Source organism: Salvelinus sp. IW2-2015, linkage group LG24, assembly GCF_002910315.2.
Source record: "Salvelinus sp. IW2-2015 linkage group LG24, ASM291031v2, whole genome shotgun sequence".
Taxonomy (NCBI): Eukaryota; Metazoa; Chordata; class Actinopteri; order Salmoniformes; family Salmonidae; genus Salvelinus; species Salvelinus sp. IW2-2015.
The window spans coordinates 6,719,147-6,744,676 of record NC_036864.1 but is presented as its reverse complement, the minus strand read 5'-3'; the positions used below and the strand labels follow the sequence as shown (position 1 = coordinate 6,744,676).

General features: G+C 45.9%; 1 protein-coding gene across 1 annotated transcript; it reads left to right on the top strand.

Annotated features, from left to right (window-relative positions):
- Nucleotides 1–1,595: 1,595 nt before the first annotated feature.
- LOC111951457 (inositol 1,4,5-triphosphate receptor associated 2-like) lies at nt 1,596–25,372 on the top strand. The gene is made up of 37 exons (XM_070434774.1): nt 1,596–1,712; nt 2,317–2,996; nt 3,306–3,413; nt 3,886–4,066; nt 4,457–4,515; nt 6,395–6,470; nt 6,565–6,723; nt 6,859–6,976; nt 8,999–9,049; nt 9,670–9,747; nt 10,148–10,204; nt 10,523–10,582; nt 10,858–10,922; nt 11,153–11,246; nt 11,454–11,588; nt 11,915–12,016; nt 13,657–13,808; nt 14,593–14,704; nt 15,602–15,863; nt 16,586–16,638; nt 17,553–17,652; nt 17,845–18,016; nt 18,367–18,442; nt 20,712–20,758; nt 20,962–21,053; nt 21,143–21,303; nt 21,749–21,833; nt 22,025–22,073; nt 22,200–22,233; nt 22,316–22,456; nt 22,624–22,758; nt 22,944–23,100; nt 23,185–23,228; nt 23,348–23,484; nt 23,676–23,780; nt 24,083–24,202; nt 25,083–25,372. The coding sequence occupies exons 2-37, from the start codon at nt 2,345–2,347 to the stop codon at nt 25,345–25,347; spliced, it is 4,494 nt and encodes a 1,497-aa protein (XP_070290875.1). The 5' UTR covers nt 1,596–1,712; nt 2,317–2,344; the 3' UTR covers nt 25,348–25,372.
- Nucleotides 25,373–25,530: the final 158 nt, after the last annotated feature.

The window sequence follows — 25,530 nt, the reverse complement described above, 5'->3', positions numbered from 1 at the left end:
AGACACAGACAGGAAGAGAGAGAGAGAGAGAGAGAGAGAGAGAGAGAGAGAGAGAGAGAGAGAGAGAGAGAGAGAGAGAGAGAGAGAGAGAGAGCATGAGGACAGAACATTCATTACAAAATATGTTGTGGAAAGTGTTAACAGTGTTTCATTCTTCAGTGTACATGATATATGAAATACAGTGTATCTAACTATTATTATTGTACTTTAGTTGGTATGATACCGTATTATGTGCTCTATGTGTGTTCTTACCGGCAGGCAGGCCCTCTCTGCAGACTTGAACATACGGTTCATGTTGAGCATGGGTCTGAAGAGACGCACTTTGTCAGAGAGAGTGAGAGAGAGAGAGAGAGAGAGAGAGAGAGAGAGAGAGAGAGAGAGAGAGAGAGAGAGAGATTTGAACTTGTATTGTACAAAAGATATTCCAATCAGTTCGTGAACCTTTGGTGTAGATTGTCACTAGACTGTCAATAAGCTCTCTCTGAGGAAATTATGTGACCTAACCTGTTCTTCACTCTTAGAACACATTTCTCCATGCAGAACCCTGGCAATGATCAATTGTACTATCTCACAGACATCAGAACCATGTTTGTATTGATATAAACAGTAACACTTTGAAAGTTATCCATTAGCTTACATTGAGGTGTGCTGTTTAAATTGGATCACAGCACGTCTACTGCAAAATAGGTACATTGATTTGGCATTAGTTGACACGATATTATATTCTTCAAAGTTAGCTCAGCTCTATTCTATTCTATTCAAAAGACATGGTGCAGTCTCTTTATTAGCTAAAGATACAAAAGAACACAGGGCAGGGCAGCAGTAGTGGAAAAAGTACCAAATTCTCATACTTGAGTAAAAGTAAAGATACCTTAATAGAAAATTATTCAAGTAAAAGTGAATGTCACCCAGTAAAATACTACTTGGTTTTAAATATACTTCAGTATCAAAAGTAAATGTAGTTGCTAAAATATACTTTAGTATCAAAGGTAAAAAGCACTTTTTTATTTATTTACAGATAGCCATGGTCACACTCCAACACTCAGACATAATTTACAAACAAAGCATTTGTGTTTAGTGAGTTCACCAGATCAGTGGCAGTAGGGATGACCAGGGATGTTCTCTTGATAAGTGTGCGAATTGGATAATTGTCTGTCCTGCTAAGCATTCAACATGCAATGAGTACGAGTCAGGGAAAATGTATGGAGTAGAAAGTACATCATTTAGGAATGTAAGTGAAGTAAAAGTAGTCAAAAAATATCAATAGTAAAGTAAAGTACAGATACCCCCAAAAACGACTTAAGTAGTACTTTAAGTACTTTACACCACTGCAGTGTAGGCACACTGTAATCAACTTCATAGACAACACCTGGCCGGTGGTACAACGTATTTGTTTTTTTTTACCACTTTCTCCAATCACACATCTCCAATTGTGGATTTTTACACTGAAAAATAACTGACTTTCGACTTGTGAGTCTGTAGGTCTGTGATCAAATGGGGATGCAACAATATTATTGGCCACATAGGGTCAGTGTTGGCTTGGTTTAAGATGAGGGATCTACCTCGTCCCTTTCAAATTGCAAACACATGTCACTCAAGCGCTCTGATTGATTTCCCGAGTGTGGTTTGACTTTGAAGGCTGTATCAAGCGAATTGAGACTTCAACGAGGACTATTTACGTTTACAAAAGATAGGCTACACGGTAAAGAGAGGTTAGTAGCCTACATCAAAATCCAAGTATAAACTGTGACAGTCTGTCGTTCATATTTATTGAAAAAAAGAAAAGAAAATTGGCGTCAATTATTCATGGTAGTCCTTGTTATCGTATTTTGCATAACACAAGGCTACAACATTTTTGTCTTGTCAACAAAATATATATTAGGGTAACTCACTCTTGTTAGTTCAATGTTTTTAGAAACATTTGTTAGTTTACAGAAGATTTGATTTAATAATAAGTGTCCTTTCAATTAGTGGCTCAGGTAAGCTCGTTATTTTTATCCAGGTAGACTGCTGGTGTGTTGTGCTCTGTTGCTCCCATTTTAAAACGATAACCCTATGGTCTACACACAAGAAACACAAGAAGGATAGACTACAACAACCTCAATCAACAACTGTAGTCAATTTGGGATGTCTGAAATGTGATGAACTTGGGAAGTATCTGGTGTGATGAACTATCAGTATAATTCCTCTCCTTTCACTAAACCCGTCTCCTTTTAATGATTTATTTGACCTTTACTTTACCAGGCAGGTCAATTAATATCAAATTCATGTTTACAATGACGGCCGGTCTCCAATGACAGCTTCTCCCCTCTCTAGCTCTTGTGTTGTCACCCCCTGCTCCAGCATGGACCTTGGAGTGACCCATCGTCAACGCCACAACCCTGTTGCCAGCATCTGTCGTAAGCTGCAGACCATCCAGCGGCACGACTGTGAGGTGAACCCCTCCTCGCCCTTCCAGATCCCAAAATTCACCTCCAGCAGCTACGACAACCCCCAGTCCGGCCTGCGCCGCAACCTGGAAGTCATCCTGAAGAAGCGCGAGAGGGAGGGGCTGTTAACCCCCAAGGGTTCACCCCAGCTTCCCAGGAGCTCCCACTGTCCCAACTCCACCCCAGTCAACTCCAACATGAACCCCCCAACCCCAGTCAATGCTAAGTTTACCATAACGAGTAATCCTGGGGAGTGGAGGGGGGTAGGGGTGGGGTTAGGAGGGCAAGGGAGAGGATGGCAGAGGAACTGCTCCACCCCAGCTGTCCAGACTGGAGACACTTTTTTCAGCTTCTCTCATGGTCACCAGTTTACTCAGCCTGAGGCGGGGACAGGGTCTGATGGCAGTGAGAGGCACAGGACCCCATCTCTGTCTCACACTCACACACCTGCACAGAGCCTGCTGTCCTACAACCTCAACTTCTGCTCGTCGGACTCCACGGCCAACCTGCTGCAGTGTGAGCTGCCTTACCCGGCCCTGGTTGTCAAGAGACTGTCCATGGGAGACGGTAAGGGGAATACACACACACTCACTGTGGGATTACGAAAGCACTTCTCAGTTCTTAGTGAACAATGACATCAATGATAGACTATTGATCACAGGAGGTTAAGAGCATTCCTCAGGCCTCTCACACACTCCTTTCCATTCGCCATGTCTTATGTCACACACATTATGTACATTTTATTATGTTGCCTCAAGGAAAGTTATGCAACTGACAGAACAATCATGTTTATTGGCCGCTAATGTCTGTTGATGAATTGGCGATTGGCCAGTGTAGTTACAGAAAGTGTGTGTGTGTGTGTGTGTGTGTGTTTAGGAGCCATGTCCTCTGAGAACCGGAAGGAGATGATGGCTGAGGTCAGTCTGATCTGTGAAGAGGATTTACTAGACACCATTTTCCATGTTTGTGACACCCAGCGCAGAGGTACACACGCGCTCACATACAGCATGAAACTCTCAAAGTATCAAATATATACTGAGCACAGAAAGTACACTCAAAATATCAAATCGAGCACATTGTGGAGTACACACTTCTATCCCGACTCACCGTATCGAACACGCATAATGAGGCACAATCTCATACACACACTGTGATAAAGTTTTGTTAAAAAGGCGGCCAATAATTTACGCCACTGGGGTGTAGGCAGGTCTACTTTCTTTTCTTTGTTTCTGAAGCAGTCAATGAAGTGGTACAAGTGCTCTAGATTCCCTGTGGGTGGTTGTCTCTTCACAGTCCTGTTTTGTTTACTAAAAGCTGTTACTGAAAGAACCTCAGGCGGAGGAAGGAGATTGCTATGACGCCTGGGGAGGTCCCTTACCATGCTAGTTACCAGACTGACTACAGTAACCCAGTCAATTGGTAAAGACAGTAACCTGGCCACCTCCTGCTCCTTCAGGTAAGGTGTACGTGTCTCGTATCGTGGACTACCTGCGTCACACCACCAGCCGTGGTTCTGAGGACAGGGGGCTGGAGGACCTGTGTAATATGCTGGACCCGGAGCACAAAGATGTCTCCATAGACCTGGACACCTACCACGCCATCATGAAGGAGTGGATCGATGACTGCAGAAAGAATGGGTACTGGAGCTGTTTTCTGTGTCCCCCCAAATGGCACTCTTCRGTTTTATAGTGCACTACTTTTGACCAGGACTSTGGTCAAACATAGTGCACTACATAGCAGTGCATGTCGTCTTGTCCCACTTTTGCCTGTAGAGGGCGCTGTGTTCTAGTTCATGTGTTCTGTCACAAGGGCAAAAGCATATCAAATTTGCAGCTGAATATTCTCATCAGAGCTTGTTGTCTATTAGATAAGCTTTTGTAACTTTTGTGTTGTAACAGATACATTAACCTCTGCATTCCTGCCTGTGTGTGTGTGTGTGTGTGTGTGTAAGTAAGCCTGTGATACTGTGTGACTATGTAATGTCATGTTTCTGGGTGTCTGTCTCCTTGTCTTCACCACAACCACAGGGACGACACACCAGAGGACCTGACTCAAGAGTCTGTCAGACTCCGAGACAGCCTGTCAGGTGAGTTGATTCAGACATACAGTCAAAAGTATTCATCCCCCTTGGCGTTTTTCCTATTTTGTTGCATTACAACCTGTAATTTAAATGGATTTTTATTTGGAATTCATGTAACGGACATACACAAAATAGTCCAAATTGACGAAGTGAAATGAAAAAAAAAATCTTTTTTTTTTACGGAAAAGTAGTTTGTGCGTATGTATTCATCCCCGTTGCTATGAAYCCCCTAAATAAGATCTGGTGCAACCAATTACCTTCAGAATTCACATAATTAGTTAGATTGCACACAGGTGGATTTTATTTAAGTGTCACATGATTTGTCACATGATCTCAGTGCATATATACACCTGTTCTGAAAGGCCCCAGAGTCTGCAACAACACTAAGGAAGGGGCACCACCAAGCAAGCGACACCATAAAGACCAAGGAGCTCTCCAAACAGGTCAGGGAGAAAGTTGTGGATAAGTACAGATCAGGGTTGAGTTARAAAAAAAATATCAGTAACTTTGAACATCCCACGGAGCACCATTAAACCCATTATTAAAAAATGGAAGAATATGGCACCACGACAAACCTGCCAAGAGAGGGCTGTCCACCAAAACTCACGGACCAGACAAGGAGGGCCTTAATCAGAGAGGCAACAAAGAGACCGAAGATAACCCTGAAGGAGCTGCAAAGCTCCACAGCGGAGATTGGAGTATCTGCCCATAGGACCACTTTAAGCCGTACGCTCCACAGAGCTGGGCTTTACGGAAGAGTGGCCAGAAACAAGCCATTGCTTAAAGAGAAATAAAAGTAAACACGTTTGGTGTTTGCCGAAAGGCATGTGGGAGACTCCCCAAACATATGGAAGAAGGTACTCTGGTCAGATGAGACAAATTTTGAGCTTTTTGGCCATCAAGGAAAACGCTATGTCTGGTGCACACCCAACACCTCATCACCCCCGAGAACACCATCCCCACAGTGAAGCATGGTGGTGGCAGCATCATGCTGTGGGGATGTTTTTCATCGGCAGGGACTGGGAAACTGGTCAGAGTTGAATGAATGATGGATGGCGCTAAATGCAGGGAAATTCTTGAGGGAAACCTGTTTCAGTCTTCCAGAGATTTGAGACTGGGATGGAGGTTCACCTTCCAGCAGGACAATGACCCTAAGCATACTGCTAAAGCAACACTTGAGTGGTTTAAGGGGAAACATTTAAATGTCTTTGAATGGCCTAGTCAAAGCCCAAACCGCAATCCAATTGAGAATCTGTGGTATGACGTAAAGATTGCTGTACAGCAGCGGAACCCATCCAACTTGAAGGAGCTGGAGCAGTTTTGCCTTGAAGAATGAGCAAAAAACCTAGTGGCMAGATGTGCCAAGCTTATAGAGACATATTCCAAGAGACTTGCAGCTGTAATTGCTGCAAAAGGCTCTGCAAAGTATTGACTTTGGGGGGGTGAATAGTTGTGCACACAAGTTTATTTTTTTGTGTGTGTTTCACAAGAAAAATATTTTGCATCTTTAAAGTGATAGGCATGTTGTGTACATTAAATGATACAACCCCCCCCCAAAAAAATATATTTTAATTCAAGGTTGTAATAGGAAAAATGCCAAGGGGGTGAATACTTTCGCAAGCCACTGTATGGTCTGTCAGACTCTGAGCCTGTCACAGACATATAGGAGACATTAGAGGACTTATCAGAGAAACGGATGATTGTTCTGAGGGGTGAAGGTTTTTTCTTGTACCATGCCTCCAAGTAGCTCTCTCTCTCTCGCTACACCACACTCTTACACACACGCATAACGTCTCATCATTTTAGCAAGTCAATGTATTTTCTCCCTCATTCTCTCTTTAAGCATAGACCACTTCTCTCACTCCATCTCTCTCCTCTCCGTCAGCTAAGAGGTCTGTCCTGCTGAACATGACCTCAGGCAGTCTGGAGGCATTTGGAGGGGAGGTGTCACGAGCAGATCTGTAAGTAATGCTCGTGTTCGTGTGTGCGTGCAATTGTCCAATTTGACTAACTGTGTTTCACCCTGAATGTGACTGTGTGTGTTTTTATCCCCAGTGAGACGTCAGACCTGGTGTTCTGTGTGACCGACCTGCAGTTCAGTAACCAGAAGCTTCAGGAGGAGGTGAGGAAGCTGAAGCAGAATGTGGAGACCATGGAGGACCATAACCAGAAACTAGCAGAGGAGAACGAGGAGCTCAAGTCACAGGCCAGACTGTATGGATTGTACACAGTCACGCATACACATACTTTTGAGATGCCTGCCTTCCTATTCTGCCTTCTCTCAATTGAACCTCCTATTAGGCCCCACATACACACACCCTAGTATAATGTCCCTCTCTCCCCCTGCAGAAGGCGCAAGCTGGCCCAGAAGGAGAAGATGTTGAAGGATGAGGTGGAGGAGATGAAGATGAGTCTGAGCTGTACAGAGGAGGGCAGGGCCAGGGCCTCGGCTCAGAGCAAACATATGGTATATATTCACACACACTTCTTCACTGTCATGCTATTCAACTATCTACGCTGAACAAAAGTATAAACTCAACATGCAACAATTTCAAAGATTTTACTGKGTTACAGTTCATATAAGGAAATCAGTCGATTATTATATATATWTTTTWATTCATTAGGRCCTAATCTATGGAATTTAAATGTTTGGGAATARAGATTTGAATATGTTGGTCACAGATACCTTAAAGAAAAGGTGGGGGCGTGGATCAGAAAACCAGTCAGTATCTGGTGTCACCACCATTTGCATCATGCAGCGAGACACATCTCCTTTGCATAGAGTTGAGCAGGCTGTTGATTGTGGCCTGTGGAATGTTGTCCCACTCCACTGGAACACACTGTTGTGTACGTCGATCCAGAGCATCCCAAACTTGCTCAATGGGTGACATGTCTGGTGAGTATGCAGACCATGGAAGAACTGGGACATTTTCAGCTTCCAGGAATTGTGTACAGATCCTTGCGACATGGGGCCGTGCATTATCATGCTGAAACATGAGGTGATGGGGCTGAGTGGCACGACAATGGTCCTCGGGCACGACAATGGTCCTCGGGCACGACAATGGTCCTCGGGATCTCGTCACGGTATCTCTGTGCATTCAAATTGCCATCTATAAAATGCATTTGTGTTCATTGTCCATAGCTTATGCCTGCCCATATCATAACTCCACCACCACCATGGGGCACTCTGTACACAGCGTTGAAATCAGCGAACCACTCGCCCACACAACGCCATACTCTGTCAGCCATCTGCCCAGCACAGTTGAAACCAGGATTCATCACTGAAGAGCACACTTCCCCAGGTGCCGGTGGCCATCGAAAGTGAGCATTTGCCCACTGAAGTCGGTTATGACTCCGAACTGCAGTCAAGTCAAGACTCTGGTGGGGACTACGAACACACAGATGAACTTCCCTGAGAATGTTTCTGAGAGTTTGTGCTGACATACTTCGGTTGTGTAAACCCACAGTTTCATTAGCTCTCTCTGTGTTTGGTCTCAGACGTTCCCGCAGGGGAAGAAGACCGAATGTGAAGGTCCTGAGCTGGTGCAGTTACACGTGGTCTGCGGTTGTGAGGACATACTGCCAAATTCTCTAAAACGACAGAGGCGGCTTTTGGTAGAGAACTTAAGATAACATTTTCTGGCAACAGCTCTGGTGGACATTCCTGTAGTCAGCATGCCAATTGCATGCGCCTTCAACTTGACACATCTGTGGCATTGTGTTGTGACAAAACTGCACATTTTAGTGGCCTTTTATTGTCCCCAGCACATGGTGCACCTATGTAATATCATGCTGTTTAATCAGCTTCTTGATATGCCACACCTGTCAGGTGGATGGATTATCTTGGCAGTGGAGAAATGCTCACTAACAGGGATGTAAACAAATTTGTGGACAGAATTTGACAGAAATACGTTTTTTTGTTTGTATGGAACATTTTATGGGATCTTTTATTTCGGCTCATAAAACATAAGACSAACACTTTAAATGTTTCATTTWATATTTTTGTTCAGTGTATATTGAAAACAGGTGCTTCCACACAGTTGAGGCTCCTGAGTTAATTTAGGGTCATCTATAAAGATGCTGGACAGGCCATTATGTTGGCTACCATGGCTATGCCGCCATAGGATGATAATGCCCCTGTCCACGAGGCACAAGTGGTCACTGAATGGTTTGTTGAGCATGAAAATGATGTGAACCATATGCCACGGCAATCTCAGTTACCAGATCTCAACCCAATTGAACACTTATAGGAGTTTCTGGAGCGGCGCCTGAGACAGRYTTTTCCACCATCAACAAAACKCCAAATMATGGAARTTCTCGTGGAAGAAGTGTGTCGCATCCCTCCAATAGAGTTTTAGACACTTGTAGAATCTATGCCAAGGTGCACTGAAGTTGTTCTGTCTCGTTTTGGTGTTTCCTTTGGCTGTTACCTGTATRCAACTAACTATACAACGTCCACAGTCATACTAACTCAACATCTCCCCAACAGGAGAGAGAGAACCAGAGTCTGATTGCAAAGATAAGCTGTCTTCAGGATGAGGTACTGTACTGGATACCTTTCTCTCCACACGGAACCCCTTTCATCAAGATCTACATTGATCTTGGGTCATTTCATTACTTTATCATGTATTTAATCGGAGGCATCTTAAAGGCACCTCAAGTGCTTCTACGTGGTTGTCATTCCTTTTAATGAGAGATTTTGATTTGGTGGCGAGTCATCAGGGTTGTGCTCTCCGACCAATCAGTGTCATTGATCAGTTGAGTGCTTACAAGGGAGAAACAACCACAAAGCAGCAGGACTATCTGCTTCCCCTGGGAACTTCCTGTCTGCTGTTTTTCCAGGATCTTGGACAGTTTTTCCCAACCCTGGTCCTCGAGTACCCARAACAGTARACAGTTTCGTTGTAGCCCTTGAKAAACACACCTCATTCAACTCATTGAGGGCTTGATGATTAGTTGACAAGTTGAATCAGGTGTMTTTGTCCAGGGTTCCAATATAAATGTGTACTGTTGGGMGTATTGGKGGACRAGGGTTGGGAAACACMGATTTAAGAAATGGCGCGGCATTTCCATCTACTCTAATGTACCTTGTCCACTTTTAACTGACATGGTAGGGTAAAATAAGGCATCTCTCCCTCCTCCTCCCTACCTGTGGACTAGAACATCAAGGTCACCATGGAGATGGATGACCTCCAGAAGAGGATGATTGAACTGTGTGACCTAAACGCTGAGCTGCAGGTGGGTCCACATAACTGTATTGAACAAGCTATTGTACTGTCGAGGGAATAAGCAATTCAAGGTAGGCAACTAGAAAGCGGTTTCCTGGAAACAGATTGAGCCTAGTTCTCAACTTTAAAAAAAATCACTTTCAATTAAGATTCTCCATTTTTAGAATTCTTCCTAGTCCAGGACTAGGCTTCATCTGTTTCTGGTCAACTCTGCCTAGAAGTTAAGGTTGTGTGAATGTTTGTTTCGCCTTTTATGGTCTTCTGAAAAGTCCTGGAGTGCAGTGCTATGGACCTACGTAACTGGCCTTTAGGATCAAAGTGATCCCCCACGCCTGCTCCTGATTGGTCTGTCTGTGTTGTGGATGAGTGCCAGTGGTGTCACGGTGTAGTGTCTGCTCTCTCATCCACAGGTCCAAAACCATTCCTTTGATGCTGTCGTGAGTGAGAAGGAATCTCTCATATTCCAGGTCAGTATCATCTGAATAAAAAAACAAAGCATTTCTTTATAGTACTTTTTGTTCGGTAACTGTTCAGTAATGAATAAAGATGGGTCATTGTTGTAGTCGMGCTGTCCCCTACTGTACATTCTCTATGATAACACGGCTGAACYGAGCGAAAGTCACATTGTAGATTGGGTCCTTAGATCAGTAATAACCCAGGCTTCAGGGCATGGTCTGTTGATCTGTTCATTCATATGACCGTACATTTAGAACGTTTCAGAGACATTGTCCTGGGGGAAATATGATCATCAAGAATATTGCTGTCATGTTGTCTCCCCTCTACAGAAGTGCAGACAGATTGAGGAGCTGAAGGCTACAGTGATGGAGTACTCATCAGTCACAGAGGTGAGGAGGCTGTCTGGAAYTCATTACCCTATCCCAAATCTCCCCTTAGCCRCTACTCCCATGCACTAGATCATAAAGGAGTGGATGTGTACAAGCAGCAATGCTGTTTCTGAACTGCCGACCAGAGAGCTCTGAAAAATGATTTCTGTCTCTCTCAGCAACGCCCTATATGATATGCATGCCTTTCTGTCTATCTGTCAGCTGCAGTGAATATGTATTAGCTGCAGCAGTAGTGTTGTTATCTAACCGTGTTTGATGTCTGTTGTCTCTGACAGCTGTTGAGAGCAGACAAGACCAAGCTGGAGAGCCAGATACACATGATGCCGCCAGACATGGCAGTGTAAGTACACTGTACTAGAGGTGGAGCCTTGACTGGTCTAGTAGCAGGATTGGGGAATGCTGTGTATTCTGTTAACTATTTCCTTTTGTCTTCGTAGTTTGGTTCTCTTCTTTCTCTCGCTCTCTCTCTTTCTCTCTTTTTTTCTTTCTTTCTTTCTCTCTCTCTCTCTTTCTCTGTGGGATGATCCTTTTTTTGCATTCTCTTATTGTCTCTCGCTCTCCCTCTTGCAGTGCAGGTATCTCCCTGTCGGTGGCGTACAGGTTGAACCACAGCACTTCAGGATCCCTGCAGACAGAACTGGCCCTTGCTCAAACACCTCCGGAGGTCAGTTAAATATATCCCCTTGTTCCATGTTTGCAGCCTGTGAATTGAACACCCACTCTCTCTGTTTGAGTACGCTCACACCTTTGAGAACCAATCCACTGTATTCACCCAAAACATCAGCTCCAGGGACCCTATTATGCTATAGTTTACTGAAACCATCAGCCTATCCGCTTCAGGGTTAATGACCAAGTCGTGTCTTATTTCCAGGGTGCGGCGTGTGTGTCGCCGCTGAGCTTTGCATCTGTGCTAGATGAGTCTCTGGACAGGGAGGTGTTAGTGCTCCTGCAGGGCCCCACACCTGACCAGATGTCCCTGGAGTTCAAGAGCCTCATCAACAAACTGGTACTCTATACAGCAGACATTGTCCCAATTGTACACTATAGATACAGCAGTCCTGATAATTCATTCGATATCTTCAGCCCTTACTGTCCTAATTATGCACTCAATACACTATGCAGGGACTGGTATCTAAGCAGCACACATTTCAAAAGCAAGAAGAAGCATGGAGAAAACTACTTTTTGTGCATCTATGATGTCATTGTTCTATGATTGTGGTGTAGATGCATGACTCATTTTCTTCCGTGGAAAATTGAATTGATTAGTACTTAGTTACTAATAGTTAGTTACATGGATAGCCTGAAACACATTGTTTTTCTGGTTGTTTTCAGAAGAGAGATTTTAAGGACGAGGGCCTCTCCATCTTGTCAACACTCAGAGGACTCATACACCACTATGGAGGACCAGGGGCTAGTAAAGACCCCAGACTGCAGGTGAGGGGCATACACACACACANTCCTGATAATTCATTCGATATCTTCAGCCCTTACTGTCCTAATTATGCACTCAATACACTATGCAGGGACTGGTATCTAAGCAGCACACATTTCAGAAGCATGGAGAAAACTACTTTTTGTGCATCTATGATGTCATTGTTCTATGATTGTGGTGTAGATGCATGACTCATTTTCTTCCGTAGAAAATTGAATTGATTAGTACTTAAAGTATTTACACGGATAGCCTGAAACACATTGTTTTTCTGGTTGTTTTCAGAAGAGAGATTTTAAGGACGAGGGCCTCTCCATCTTGTCAACCCTCAGAGGACTCATACACCACTATGGAGGACCAGGGGCTAGTAAAGACCCCAGACTGCAGGTGAGGGGCATACACACACACACTCTCGATCTCACGCAGGCACACACACTCTCGCTCTCCCTCTCTCGTTCTCACTCCTTCTTTCTGTCATCTCTCATTCTCTTACTCTTTCTGTCCTTTCTTCCCCTCTCATTATCTTACTCTTTCTGTCCTTTCTTCCCCTCTCATTCTCTTTCTCTTTCTGTCCTTTCTTCCCCTCTTCCTCTTTCTCTGTCCTCGCTCTTGCTCTCTTTTCTCTCTCTCTGACACACACACACTCACGCTCCTCTCGTTCTATCTCTTGCTCACTCTCTCCCTCATTCTCTCACAATTTTTCTATTGCTCTCTCTCCCTCACTCACACACTAGAGAGCCATTCGAGTGGATGTATCAACCCTCTATCCAGCTCAGTGGTAGAGGAGGATGTTACTGAGTCACTCTGTACCAGAGAACTCTCTAGGTGTTTGTGTGTGTAGGTATCCTGGGGGTCACATTTACATTTACATTTAAGTCATTTAGCAGACGCTCTTATCCAGAGCGACTTACACACATATCTGTACCAAAGCAGAGGTTGGTGTTTCTCTAGGTTCAGAGATTCAAGAGAAGAGAGCAAATACCTTTTGGTTTTCCCTCATATTGTTTTTCACTTATCCTGTTCTTTCAGATCAGTGCAGAATGCAGATACAGGAAATGAGACAAGGAAAGGAGCAATTAGGCTATTGAGATGCCACCTACGGAGTTCAATGTGGAGAGTAGGGAGGAGTTTGAGCTGAATAGGACTCTCTCTGCTCGTAGCTTTTAGAGGATTACATAATATGGCTGTTCTCTCTCTCCTRTCCAGAGATCCCTAATCTACAATGTTATATAACTATCTCTATCCCATCAATGCCTATTAATGCAGCGTGGCTTAGTTAGTGTGCTGTAGTGTAAATTCAGTCTTTCTCGCAACACACACACACACACTCTCGCTCTCTCTCTCGTTCGGTCTTTGTCACCTCCCTCTGTCTCTCTCTTTCATTCCCCCCTCTCTCCCTCCCTGTCACTCTATTCACTCGCTTTCCTCTCTCCCACCTCCTTTCTCTCTCCAATCTGCATTCGTCAGACACGTCCAGAGTAAACATTCTTCTTGAGTAAAGAGTGAGTGCAGTAGTGTCACTGACTGTGACTAAGAGATGGACATACTTTACTGTACATCTAGTACCGCTGYATAGGCTGTCTGACTGCCTGAGACCCTGTAGCTCCAGGAAGAGGCTGACTCCCTGCGCTTTCTCCCCCCCCAGGCGGTGCAGTCTGAGCTGGATCAGAGGAGGACGGAGTGGGGCCTCAGCCTGGAGCAGTTGGACCAGTACACCGACTCCCTGGAGAACGAACTGATCAAGATGGCCAACAGCATAAGGAGGTCCCGCACTGAGATACTACACCTGTCAGTCAGGTGAGTGGGGGTTGAGTGTGTGCCTGTTGGAAGTGAGGGTCAAGAGGAACTAGTGCTGCTTTTCTCTCACTGGTCAAGTAGATTTTGCGGGTCTTGTATAAGAAAGGTTTACAGTGTGGAGGGAGGGGCTGTCATTGTCTAAGAAGATACAGACTCTGTACAGGAGGGATCTAGGGAGGAATCTGGTCATATTTGGTTGCTTCCCTCTGCTCTCCCGAAGTCTCTGTGCTCTGGGTCTGACTGGGTGACCTTTAACCTGTCTAAGTAGTGGTTGGGTCCTGGCCCAGTATGGCTCTCTGTCTGTAGCTGCCTCACTGCCACGTGGGCCCGTTCCACACTGCCGCCCTGCTCTGGAGGATAAAAGGGGGAGGGGCGTTGTTATCAGGCCAGGCTGTGGGAACGTTGTCTGGGCTAGCCAGCTGTGCACAGGTCCTCTGGACTAGTCTGGGACTGGGTGTTAGGAGCTGTCCAATACTGGAAGTTAGGAGCTCTGGAGAGCCCCTATCATCCTAGTACAGGCTGGGCAACAGCAGCATGGGACACTGCATGGGCCTGCGGATTGYGTACAGTATGTTATGTTATGGACCCTTCACTACGCTATCAATGGGCTGGGTGAGAGTGAATCTGTTCATTTGCATTGTTGTCATTGGATGCATGATTGCTGTGGTTTCAGAAGTATTTGTGGCTAGTGACCCTTTTTGTTGATGTTTTTGGGAGTGTGTTGCTTTACGTGTCTGTCTGTGTAAATATGTGTGTAATTTACGTGGGTCCGTCTCGTCTGCAGGGTTCAGGAGCAGGAGAATCAGAAGCGGCAGCTGCGTGAAGAGTTGGACCAGCTAAATACACCGGGGGACAGCAGGGAGGCCAGCTGCCAGACCCCCGACGAGGACACACAGGTAGGAGGGGGAGAGAGATGGAGGGAAGAGGTAGACGGAACAGCAGAGACTAGCTGTGAAACCCCTGACCTTGATGATCCACAGGTAGGACTAATTGGGAGATGAGGAAAGAATGGSGGAAGAGGTGTCCCCTGTGCGCCACAGATGGCATGTAGCTTTTGAATAACTGTAGAAAGATGGTATGGGAGAAAGATGTCGGGTATAGTGGATATTGGGCTACTGTTAGGACACAGGCATTGAGAGCCATGGAACATGGAGAATAGGATTCAGATGGTGAATAGTTGTATAACTTTGGAGTACGTTTTCCATCCAGATGGAGAGGCTGTTTATTAGAGATGCTAAAGGATGGAGTGGGAGGCTGAGTGGACACTTTGAACACTTTCTGATCAGGAGAAATATTCTCTGTTCTGTAATGTTAATTTGTGAGTGCCTTTATTGTCTATTATCGGCCGTAGGCACAGATCTAGGATCGGTTTACCATCTCCCCAACCTTAACTATTAGGGAGGAGAAACCCACAATTGATCTTAGATCAGCATTCCCGGGAAAATGTGACTTCATCCTACTCCATGTTTGATTTGCTGATTTGCTGTTAAACTCTGAAATCTCAAATTAGCACTTTGAACAGGCTCCATTCTATGTATATATCTATCATTTATTTAAGTAGGGACAGATGCAATTAAAACATTGACGRATTGAATAAACAAGTGTAACTTTATCCTACTGTTTGTTTTGTATTCATGAGTCTTTTTAGACAGTTTTTCCTGTGCTTCTACGTGCTCRTTGGTGTCTAGGCAGAGTTACTGAAAAACCTCTTTCTGCTAATGTGAAAAATGCTTTAMAAATCGATTTGATCGATTCCCTGAACAGGTTTTAATTCAGTTTATTTACTTTGTCAGGCTGGAGAGGACCTGGACTGGGARGAGGAGTTTGTCCTCCAAGACTTCCTGAAGAACGAGGGGGTGGAGACGTACAGGGACTTCAAGAGTCGGGAGACGGGACCGACGGAGGAGGACAGACTGACAGAGAGGGGGGACCAGCCTGGAGAGGTTGGGGAGAGGTGGACCGTGGTGGGGGGAGAGGGACTGAGGGGGATCTCCCTTCTCTCTCCTCTCTCGGAACAAAGTGAACCCGACCAGACGGAGGGAGAGGATCTGAGAGGTGAGTGAGTAGGATTCCACAGATTAGTAATCATGATATCCTATTATAACTCCATATTGGGCTGTATTTTAGTGAGTGTACAGGAGTTCCTGTAAGGTCTTTCTCTGGTTCTGAGCTACTGAAACACTGGGTAAACCAGGGGTTYGTGAGTTCGTCAAAAGCCTGTGTGGATTACCCCTGTAATCCTTGGAGTCACAGAGCACTCAGCCACCCTTGAAGAACCAGACCCACACAGCCCTCTGGGGTTTGTGGCAAGGACAGCCATAGATGGCCAGGGTCTCCAGCTAGGGACCTCTTAGTGTGTGTCCTGGTTAAAAGCCCCTAGACGGCCCAGCCTTCTGTCTGTCTGTGTGTGTGGGACTTGTTTGTGTGCGTGTGTGGTTTGTTGGCAAGTCTTCTAGGCCCCAGCCTTRTATGGCCAGGTGTTAAAGTAATCCAAACCCAGTGGAAGTGGTCTCCCTGCATCACTGSCTGCCAGAACCCAAAGAATGTGGTTATTACTGCCTCTAAACCCACTCTAACACAGACAGGGAGTTTAATGGGCTAATAATATGGTCTATGATGGTAGTGGGTGGGGCTTAGTTTGACCTTGCCAGTGACCCCAGCTGAATATCARGGACATGATTTTCAACTTTAACTAATTAGCTTTTCTTCTTCCTTCCGGTCTCTCCCTCCCTCCCTCCACCCTCCCTCTCCCCCCTTCTCTCCCTTTTTTCTCTCAGAAACCACAGCGGCAACAGACGATGACCAGAGAGTGAACAGTCTATCCCCACAGGTAGATGGCAGTCTTTAAAACCTCTTACTCTGTATGTAACCTTAAWGTGTCAGTGTGCTTTAAAGCTTTTCTCTGGATTCGTTTTCTGGTTGTCCACTGCAGACTTGACTGGTGGTTGTTTGTCATATAAAAGAATTGGTGTTCATTTGAGTAGAACCCCCACCTTGGAACATTGCTTTGAATGGGGATGTCCCTTCTAGCATGTAGATCTACGTAGTCGTCGGAGTGCATGTGACCGTATGTGGTGGTGATKGTTTTAAGAGGCCACTTCTTCCTTTGGTGCTGGTGGGCAGGAAAAGGGGGAARGGTRATAGGCCCCGTTRAAATACTTTGAACATGCATCCTTCCCTCGCCTCTTCCTTGAATGAATCAACTACCTATCCTGATCACTCTGGTTTTGTGTAGCTTTTACCAGTCCTGMCATGTCTGATCAGTGACCACTCCAAGGAAGGAACAGAGTAAGGAAGCATTTTAAGAGCATTGGAACAGGAGCAGAAGTGTMAACCACACCTCGGTGAATAGACAACAGGACATGGACCAATCTAGGCTGGAACACACACTCTTTCCATCTTCCTCTCTCATACTTTTTACTTTCCTCCCACTTGACAAACTCATACAACCTTGCTTTTATTCATTAGTTCAAGATAGACTAAAGGGAATGGCTCATCTTCTGAAGTCGAGCTTTCTTACTTAATCAGATGGATAGGGAWTGGACAGTGACTCYCACTGATACAGAGGTTTTCTATGCTTTGTTGTTGGGTAAGCAAAGGCACTGTTGCTTGCCAGTCTGATATCGCTACATCCTTTCACATTAACTGAATGGACAGGTGGCTGTTATGTATTGATGCTCGTCTATTGATCATATTCATACTTTTTCTTTCTTTTTTAAATGATATGTATGTGTTGTYCCTCAGMGTGCCAAACTACCAGAATGCTTTGGGCCTGAGGACGCCCACCAGCATGCTGTTGACACCGAGGAGCATCCASTCCCTCCCTCCCACTCTTCTCTATCGGGTAAGACCGACTSWCTCTCTTCCTCCCCTCTGATCAGTATTTTTCTCTCTGCACCCTGTAATCCCTGACTCTCTCTAGCCTGCAACTACAGCAAATTAGTATCTCTCTTCATGCATTCAGTATATTTCATTGAGTTGGATGGCTCTCTCCAATGCCGTTTCACTTATGACTCCTCCTCACCCTTTTGTCCAGATGCAATGAGCCCTGACACCATAGTGCCCCTTCAAGACACACCTCAGCCTGGCTCACCAGAACATGACAGGACCATCACTGCTAGGAACAGTCCACCCCCCAGGCTGGCTGAGATGGTATCTCCCAGCTGCACTTACCCTGTGATAGATGAGACCATTTTACTGACTGGCAGGTGAGATCAGAGCTCTGTGGCTTTTACAGTACAGTCGTAGTTTCGGTGTGAGTGCACTGTAGCATGCTTCTCTTCCRCTCTGGACACATTTGCCAGTCAAATGAGTGTTTTTCAAGTTGAATGAGGGAAATGTTGGCTGTGTAATTGGGCCCCTTTAGCGACACTTTGCATACCCCCGATGCACCTGTAATCGGGGCTGGGGCAGTGACTTTGCTGTCATAGGTTTGCGCAGTCAGTCAGTGACCCCAGCTGCTTCCTACTATCTGAGAGAGATAAGCACACCCCAAATCATTTCTCTGGTTGGACTCCAWGCGACACATACTGACCTTTCACCTTTCTCTCGGGGTCAGCCCCCAGCAGACAGACGGCAGTGAAAGAGGAAAAGGAGAGGACATCACCACCTCAACCAATATGAGTGACACACAGGTCAGTACAATACACAGGAAGTATTTTACTGATGGCACAATGATGTGAAAACTAACTTCCTTCATTGACAGTCACAACCACTGTGACACCATCTCTCGCCTCTGACTTCCTCTTTTCTATCGCTCTCTCTTTCCCTCTTTTACTCTCACTCTGTTCATTCTCTTCCTGGTTGGGCTGAGTGGTGCTGTGTTGTGGATGGGATGGAGGGGTATGGACAGGGGCTGGTCGGCTGAGGGTTGTGCCAAGAGAGGAGGGGGTTAGGGTGGAGGGGGACCCATGGTCCCTCCCTCCTGTGAGTATTCTGCTCCAGTTGCTTCACTGCACACTTTGCTAAGGGAGGCAAGTATGACTTATTTGGTTCCTTCATCCAGATTGTGTTCATAGGKTGTTATGTCTGTGTAATAATAGTCTTTATGTTTACGTGTATACCGTTGTGTAGTCGACTAAACGTTTCTCTATATTTTCTGAGCCGGTTTGTGTTTGGTTATTTCAGTGTTGTCCCAGGGGTTAGCTGTGAGTCCATCGACCGACAGACATGCTARTTCTGTTATTCCAGTCTCCTGCTCTGTGTAGGCACAGTGGGGTGGCACTCCCAGAGGGAGCCAACATATTTCTTCGAATAGAGTAAAGAGTGCAGGTTTCATCTGTCTGGGGTGAGGATTAGCATTTAGAGCTGGATCTGTGTGTCAGTTTGGTAGACTGGAGAGTAGTGAAAGAGCAGGTAGCCTAGCGGTTAGAGCGTTGGSCCAGTAACCGAAAGGTTGCTAGTTCGAATCCCTGAGCCAGGTGAAAAATTTCTGTGCGCTTGAGCAAGGAAGTAAACCCTAATTGCTCAAGGGTCGCCATTGATGATGGCTGACCCTGACTGTGACCCAACTCTCTGAGGGTGTCTTGGGGAGAAAAAACACAGAAGGAAGTTATTATTATGTTTCTGTTTGTAGGCTAGTAATCAAGTTTGACTTATGTGAGTTTATAAAACTCAAGTRAACTATAAGGATTAACAACCATAACCGGGATCCCAGGACTGGGAAATTACAATATTTTCCCCCAATGTCTTACTAATGCAATTCCACAAAATATACAACATGTGCAGCAGCAGATTGGCAAAACAATTAAATAGCACATTATCCAAGCAGGTTGTTGCATGGAATCCTAGTATATATACTTCACACTGTCGCCATAAATCACAAGTGGGGAGTTGTTCAATTCACAACAATGTCATTGGCTATCAAAGTACTCTATCATTACTAAATATCAGTTTCACTTACTGTGAAATCTTTATAGGCTAGTGGCGCAGCCAGACAATCTTATTTTGGGAAACCCTGGTATAGTGAGTGACTAAATGTTGGTTTTAAACAGTTTATATAGGCACTTCCTATATTTCCGGTATTTCCTGGGACTCTTGGGATAAATATGAATTATTCCCGATATTGAAACTTGGTTGAACACACTTACACCTTTATAATCCCTTTATGAACACTTAATGACTCATGGCAACATCAGCTTTGCCAGTCTGGCAGTTATTCAGTAGCAGGAAACGAAGACACTGGCGTTATTGGCCAAATCTGCCTGACATCATCACCCTGTTTGCTTATAAATTATGCAATGTCCTGGACTGGCTGTTGCATGAATAAATGCAACAGTCTTGGATTGTCCCGTGTCCTCGCTTCTGAATAACCGTTTTGTTTAGAAACATGGGTTGTGTAGAGTTTAAAAGCTTCATAGATAATACATAAAAGGGATCTGGATCCAGCTTGTATCTGTTTTGCAGTGGGATTTGAGTTTGGTTTTTATAGCGTCATTCTCTTCTTGATTGTTATGCACAGCTCCATTACCCAACAACCACTCATAGCATAGCTCTGCGCTCGAGTATCCAGCTTTTATATAGTCTAGTGCCTTCCGCTCTTACCTAGCTGTAGTGTGTGTTCTGTATTCCACCGCCCCCACTACTTACTGCCCTGCCAGTGTAAATGCGTTGTACACACACACACACACACACACACACACACACACACACACACACACACACACACACACAGCTGCTCTCCACCAACCAGCACATTATGTAAGAAATGAGCGTTCTCCATTCCGTCCTTGTATATTCACTGTACAGAGCAGAGATAACATTCTGATGCCATGGGACAGGTACGGTATGCAATTTTGCACACGTGTCACTCTTTTTAATCATTAACTTCCTCTGACGAGTAGTGCTGAAAGTATGTTACAAGGCCACTTGCATTCATCTCTCACTTCTTTCTTTCTCTCTCAGAAGCTAACCAAGGACCAGCTGGCTGAGAGAGTGCTAGCAGGGGACAGGTGAGTGTGTATACATGATTGTGTCCTAGTTACATGATGGAAGTAGTGTACTTTTCTCTGACATATGCTGTCTGTGTGCTGAGATGTATTTTCTGTTAGGAGGTTAATGTTGACTTTGTTTAGAACGTTACTCTTGCTTTTGGTTGTGATAGAGGCACACGGTAGTGAATTGCTGCCTGCGCTCTAATGTGTGTGTGTTCCAGCACCAGCCTGTTACCAGTACTGGAGGAGGAGGAGGAGGAGGGCATACAGGAGTCGGTGGTGCAGGTGCCTACAGTGGAAGTGGACTTGTCAGGTAGGAGGAAATACAGGAGCTATGGCCTCCTGCCAAGTGTGTGTGCGTGCGTTTGCATGTGTATAACACTTCTTTCACYGKCTCTACAGGGACAGTCARTCTGGCAGGGGACRGAGGCTCTCAGACCATGGATGGACTGAATGTTGCGCCCACTGACCTGTCACAGGGTTCAAGGGATGCTATGACACCTGACCCCTCAGGAGCCAAAATGGACTCCCTGGTTCTCAGGAGCAAGTTCAAGAAGGAACTGGTGAGCTGTCTATTTAATGATATATGGCTCCCTGTCTCAAATGGCACCCTAATCCCTAGTGCACTACAAGKRGTTCTGATCAAAAGGAGTGCACTAATCATTTGAGATGAGAGCTCTGAGATAGTGAGAACTTTGCATAAATTGTATCATGACCTTGTGAAAATGTTGTCTTTCCTGCCTTGTTTGGGAGTGAACATTCTTTCACTTAAGTCGACTGCTTATCTACACAGGGAAGCACTTCACAGCGCTCTGGCAGAATGGATGATTGTACAGATCTAGCTAGGTATACTGTAGTACTATGTGACATTGGTTACTGGATACAGTCTGCTAGATCGTTAGAATCGTGTGTGTCTGGGGCGGCGGATAACAGCGAGACCGAGAAGTGTGTGTACAGTGAGGGAGAAGTGTGTGTACGGAGTGTGTAACGTTCACCACAATCATCCAGGAGCTGTCTCGCAGTATGGATGTCATCGAGGAAGGGAAGGTACAAGAGGACCTGAGTGAAACCAGTGTTACCACAGAGAAGGACAGTGAGTTAACCCCAGATACCTCAGCTGATAACGTTCCTAATACTTGTATAAGTCTAATTACTGACTGAAGTCAAAATTAAATTGTCACGTTGTGTGGTTGATTAGAAAAACGATATCGATCTCTTTCTATTGTAAAAGAGAGAATAGCAAGACAAATGTTTCTCTCTSTKTYTCTSTGTGTGTCGTACCAGTTGAAACCTCTGTTGTTTCTGAGGACTCAACCGTAGGGGACAGAAGCAGGTAGGCTGCTCAACATACAGTAACTCATATTTTAAAGATGCATTGCAAGATAATATAAATGCTCTCAGGTACTGTGACACTCATAGCTGTTTTCTAGTGACACATACTCTGTTTTCCTCATTGCAGCCTGTCCCCTAACGACAAGGAGATTGAGGTAGTGGTAAGCTTTCCAACATTTTCTTTCTCTTGATTATCTCTGTATGTACCATCATAGAGCTAAGGCTGTGTTGTCTACCTGTCAGACGGAGTTCCAGCGCCTGTCCCTGGGCTTTAAGTGTGACCTGTTCACCCTGGAGAAGAGGCTGAGGCTGGAGGAGAGGTCACGGGACCTGGCCGAGGAGAACGTCCGGAGGGAGGTGTCCAGTTGCCAGGGACTACTACAGGTGAGAGGAAGGGACTGGGTAGAAGGGAGACTTCAACCACATGTAAAGGGACAGGTTGAGGAGGGAGACACAGGAGTGAGGTGTCCAAATGTAGCTGTCAGGACCTGCTACAGGTGAGAGGGGTATACAATTTCCTTTTTTACCTTCCTCGTGTCTGCTCTTCCCAGGCCCTGGCCCCTCTGTGTGAGGATGATAACCAGTCTATGGAGATCATCGAGAGACTTCAGAAGAACCTGGACGTCCTCATCCAGTCCATGACCAGAGTGTCCAGTCGCTCAGAGATGCTGGGCGCCATACACCAGGTACAGTACAATTGAATTGCGTGATTTGTCCCCCTCTCTCTTGAGGAGAGTCATCTAGGTAGACGGTGTAGGTCGGCGTCTGTGTGATGTCTCTCTCCCCCTGCAGGAGTCTCGTATAGGTACTGGTAAAGCGGTGGAGGGGGGTGGTGTATGTGTGTAACCTCTCGCTCTCTCTCCCCCTCCAGGAGTCTCGTACAGGCAAGGCAGTAGAGATAATGGTCCAGCATGTAGAGAACCTGAGGAGGATGTACACTAAGGAACACGCTGAGCTCACTGAGCTGAGGGAGAACATGTTGCAGAACGAGAGGTCCTTCGGCTCCCACTCTGGAGGAACACACTCCGGTGAGGAACACACACACACACACACACACACACACACACCTCTATCTTCTGTTTCTTTCTAATACGGAATATTTTTCCTTTTAGATGATTTCAGAGGCAAGAAGCAATCTGGAGCAACGTCCTATAAGGTAGGTCAGTTTAGGCTCAGTGTATATGATAATGTGCTGCTGTTTTAGTCACTGTAGTAATCACTGTCTGTGCATCTGTACACTGTCTTGTATTGTTTCCCTATTCCTCCTTTCGTCAGGCATCAGCCCGACGGGTCAGCATAGCAGCTATCCCCCGGTCCGGTGGTGGAGGGGGACCCATGCATTTTGACATGCCTAATAAACTGCAGGACACCACCGAGACGGAGGCGGAGAGACTCACCTGCAGATCTCCCTGGTAGGTAGACTGCAGCACTGTGTGGGGGAAGTGGGGAGTTGTTGAAGTATATTTAAAACGCAGTCTTGACCCTGTTTTGCAAAACAAATGATTTCCGAGGAAGAAATTTGCATCTAGGTGTTTGTAAATTAGGGGCCTTTGTTAAAACTTGCGGGATGTGTGGAATGTGTATGCATGTGGTGTGGTTACAGGAATGTGACAGGGAAGAGCACKGGGCGTCCTCCTCTAAAGCGCTTTGTTAGCTCCGGGGCTTGGGTTGAGACTGACGAGCCCTCACTCATGATGCTGATGAAGGGGTAAGGGCTGATATCGGCTGTGTGGCGCGCGTCGCACTTTACCTCAACCTGAAAACAAACATTTTACATTTAATTTGCCCAACCATGTACTGTATGTATGTATGTAACAAGTCTGTAGGAGAACAACCTGCGTACATAACAGGCRCATGTGGAACATTGACTGCAGAGTATCTGCGTGCATGCAACAAAATGTGGGTCCTAAGTGTGTGTTGTGTTAAACAAGTGTGTGTGAGACATGCATTACAGAGTGTCGGTATGTATTTTTGTGTGTGTGAACCGTGCATGCCCACCCCGTCCCACAGGCCTGCCTACGACGCAGACTCTCCTTCAGATGAGGAGAGGAGGGAAGTGCCTGTTCAGAGGAAGTCCAGTCTCACTGAGCTGGGCAACAAAATCACTGCCCTGATTATGCCCAACAAGACGTTAGTAGTGAACCAACTACTAGTGTTTCGCTATCATCTACAGCCAGGCAGCACTGCTTTTTACTGCTGGTTAGGCTTAGTAGCTTCTCTGCCGCTCCTGAGCCTTATACACTTTTCACACCATCGTGCCCACCTGAACCATACTGTACTGTGCTGGCTCAGTTTTTTCCGCCAACTACCGTGGATGCGTAACGAGGCCAGAGCAGTACAGTTCGGCTTGGCTCAGTAGTGTGAAAAGGGTTCTAGATGCTGTAGCCTGGATCTTTGTCTGATTTAGCCAACTGCTTGACAGATCTAAAGCGGTTGGTTAAATCATAAGCACATCTGGCTTCCAGGCTGTGCTGCTTTAGGTCTAGGGAGCCAGACTCTGGTCCAGATTGACTGAGCAGAAAGAGAAGTGTAAACAATATACCTGGTCTAGAGCAAACGCTTTGTGAATCTGTCCCCTGAGACAAAGCAGTCTCTGGACATGTGGTTCTGGTTTCTGCTTCAACCAAACTCTCCTTCAGCTCTAATCTCTTCCATCCATTCCCATCAGGAGAAATAGTGTGTCCTGGGGAGTGTATGTGAGACATGTATCGCCTCGCCGCTCAACATGCTCTAGTGCTGTTTTTCTATTTTCTGTGTACCAGGTGTSTGCTACAGAGAACGCTTTGGAGTGGTGGTCAGTCCACGCCGCTAACACCATCCTAACTTAGCCTAGGCGCCAGTCTGTTTCTGCATCGCTACATCACTGCTTTGGGAAGACGGACAGACAGCTGGCTAAAGCAGACTGACTGTCTCATCCAGACATTAGCTTGGCTTCGGCTAACCCAGGCTAAGTCTTACTTTGGCGTCYATTCTAAATCGTCTCTTTCCCTCTCTCCCACTCTCTCTCCAGTCCCATCCTGGCAGAGCAGGCCGCAGCAGCCCCGTGTTTGGGCTCCTCCTCCCGGCCTGCGTCTGCAGCCAGCGGGTCCCGGGGACTGTGGCTCTGGCTGGCCCTAATAGTGGTCCTAGCAGGCCTCCTGGCCCTCCTAGCCAGCCTGGTGCTGCAGCCGGCCGTGGATGGAGCGCCCGTGGGGACCGGGGACTCCTGGGTGACCATCCAGCAGCTCCTGTGGCCCTACACAGGGCTGAGGCACAACGGACAGCCACCGGTTTAGAGGGGATGTGGCCCCTGCAGACAGGGATGGACGGGCAGGCACCTGGGTATGGTCAACCCCTGGAAGGTCTTCTGCAACTTGAACCATCACGTGTGTTAGACTAGTGTGTGAAGACAGAAGCAGTCGGTGTGTTGGTACTACTGACCACCACAGATTTCCTATTGGTGCCTGGAGACATTCTAC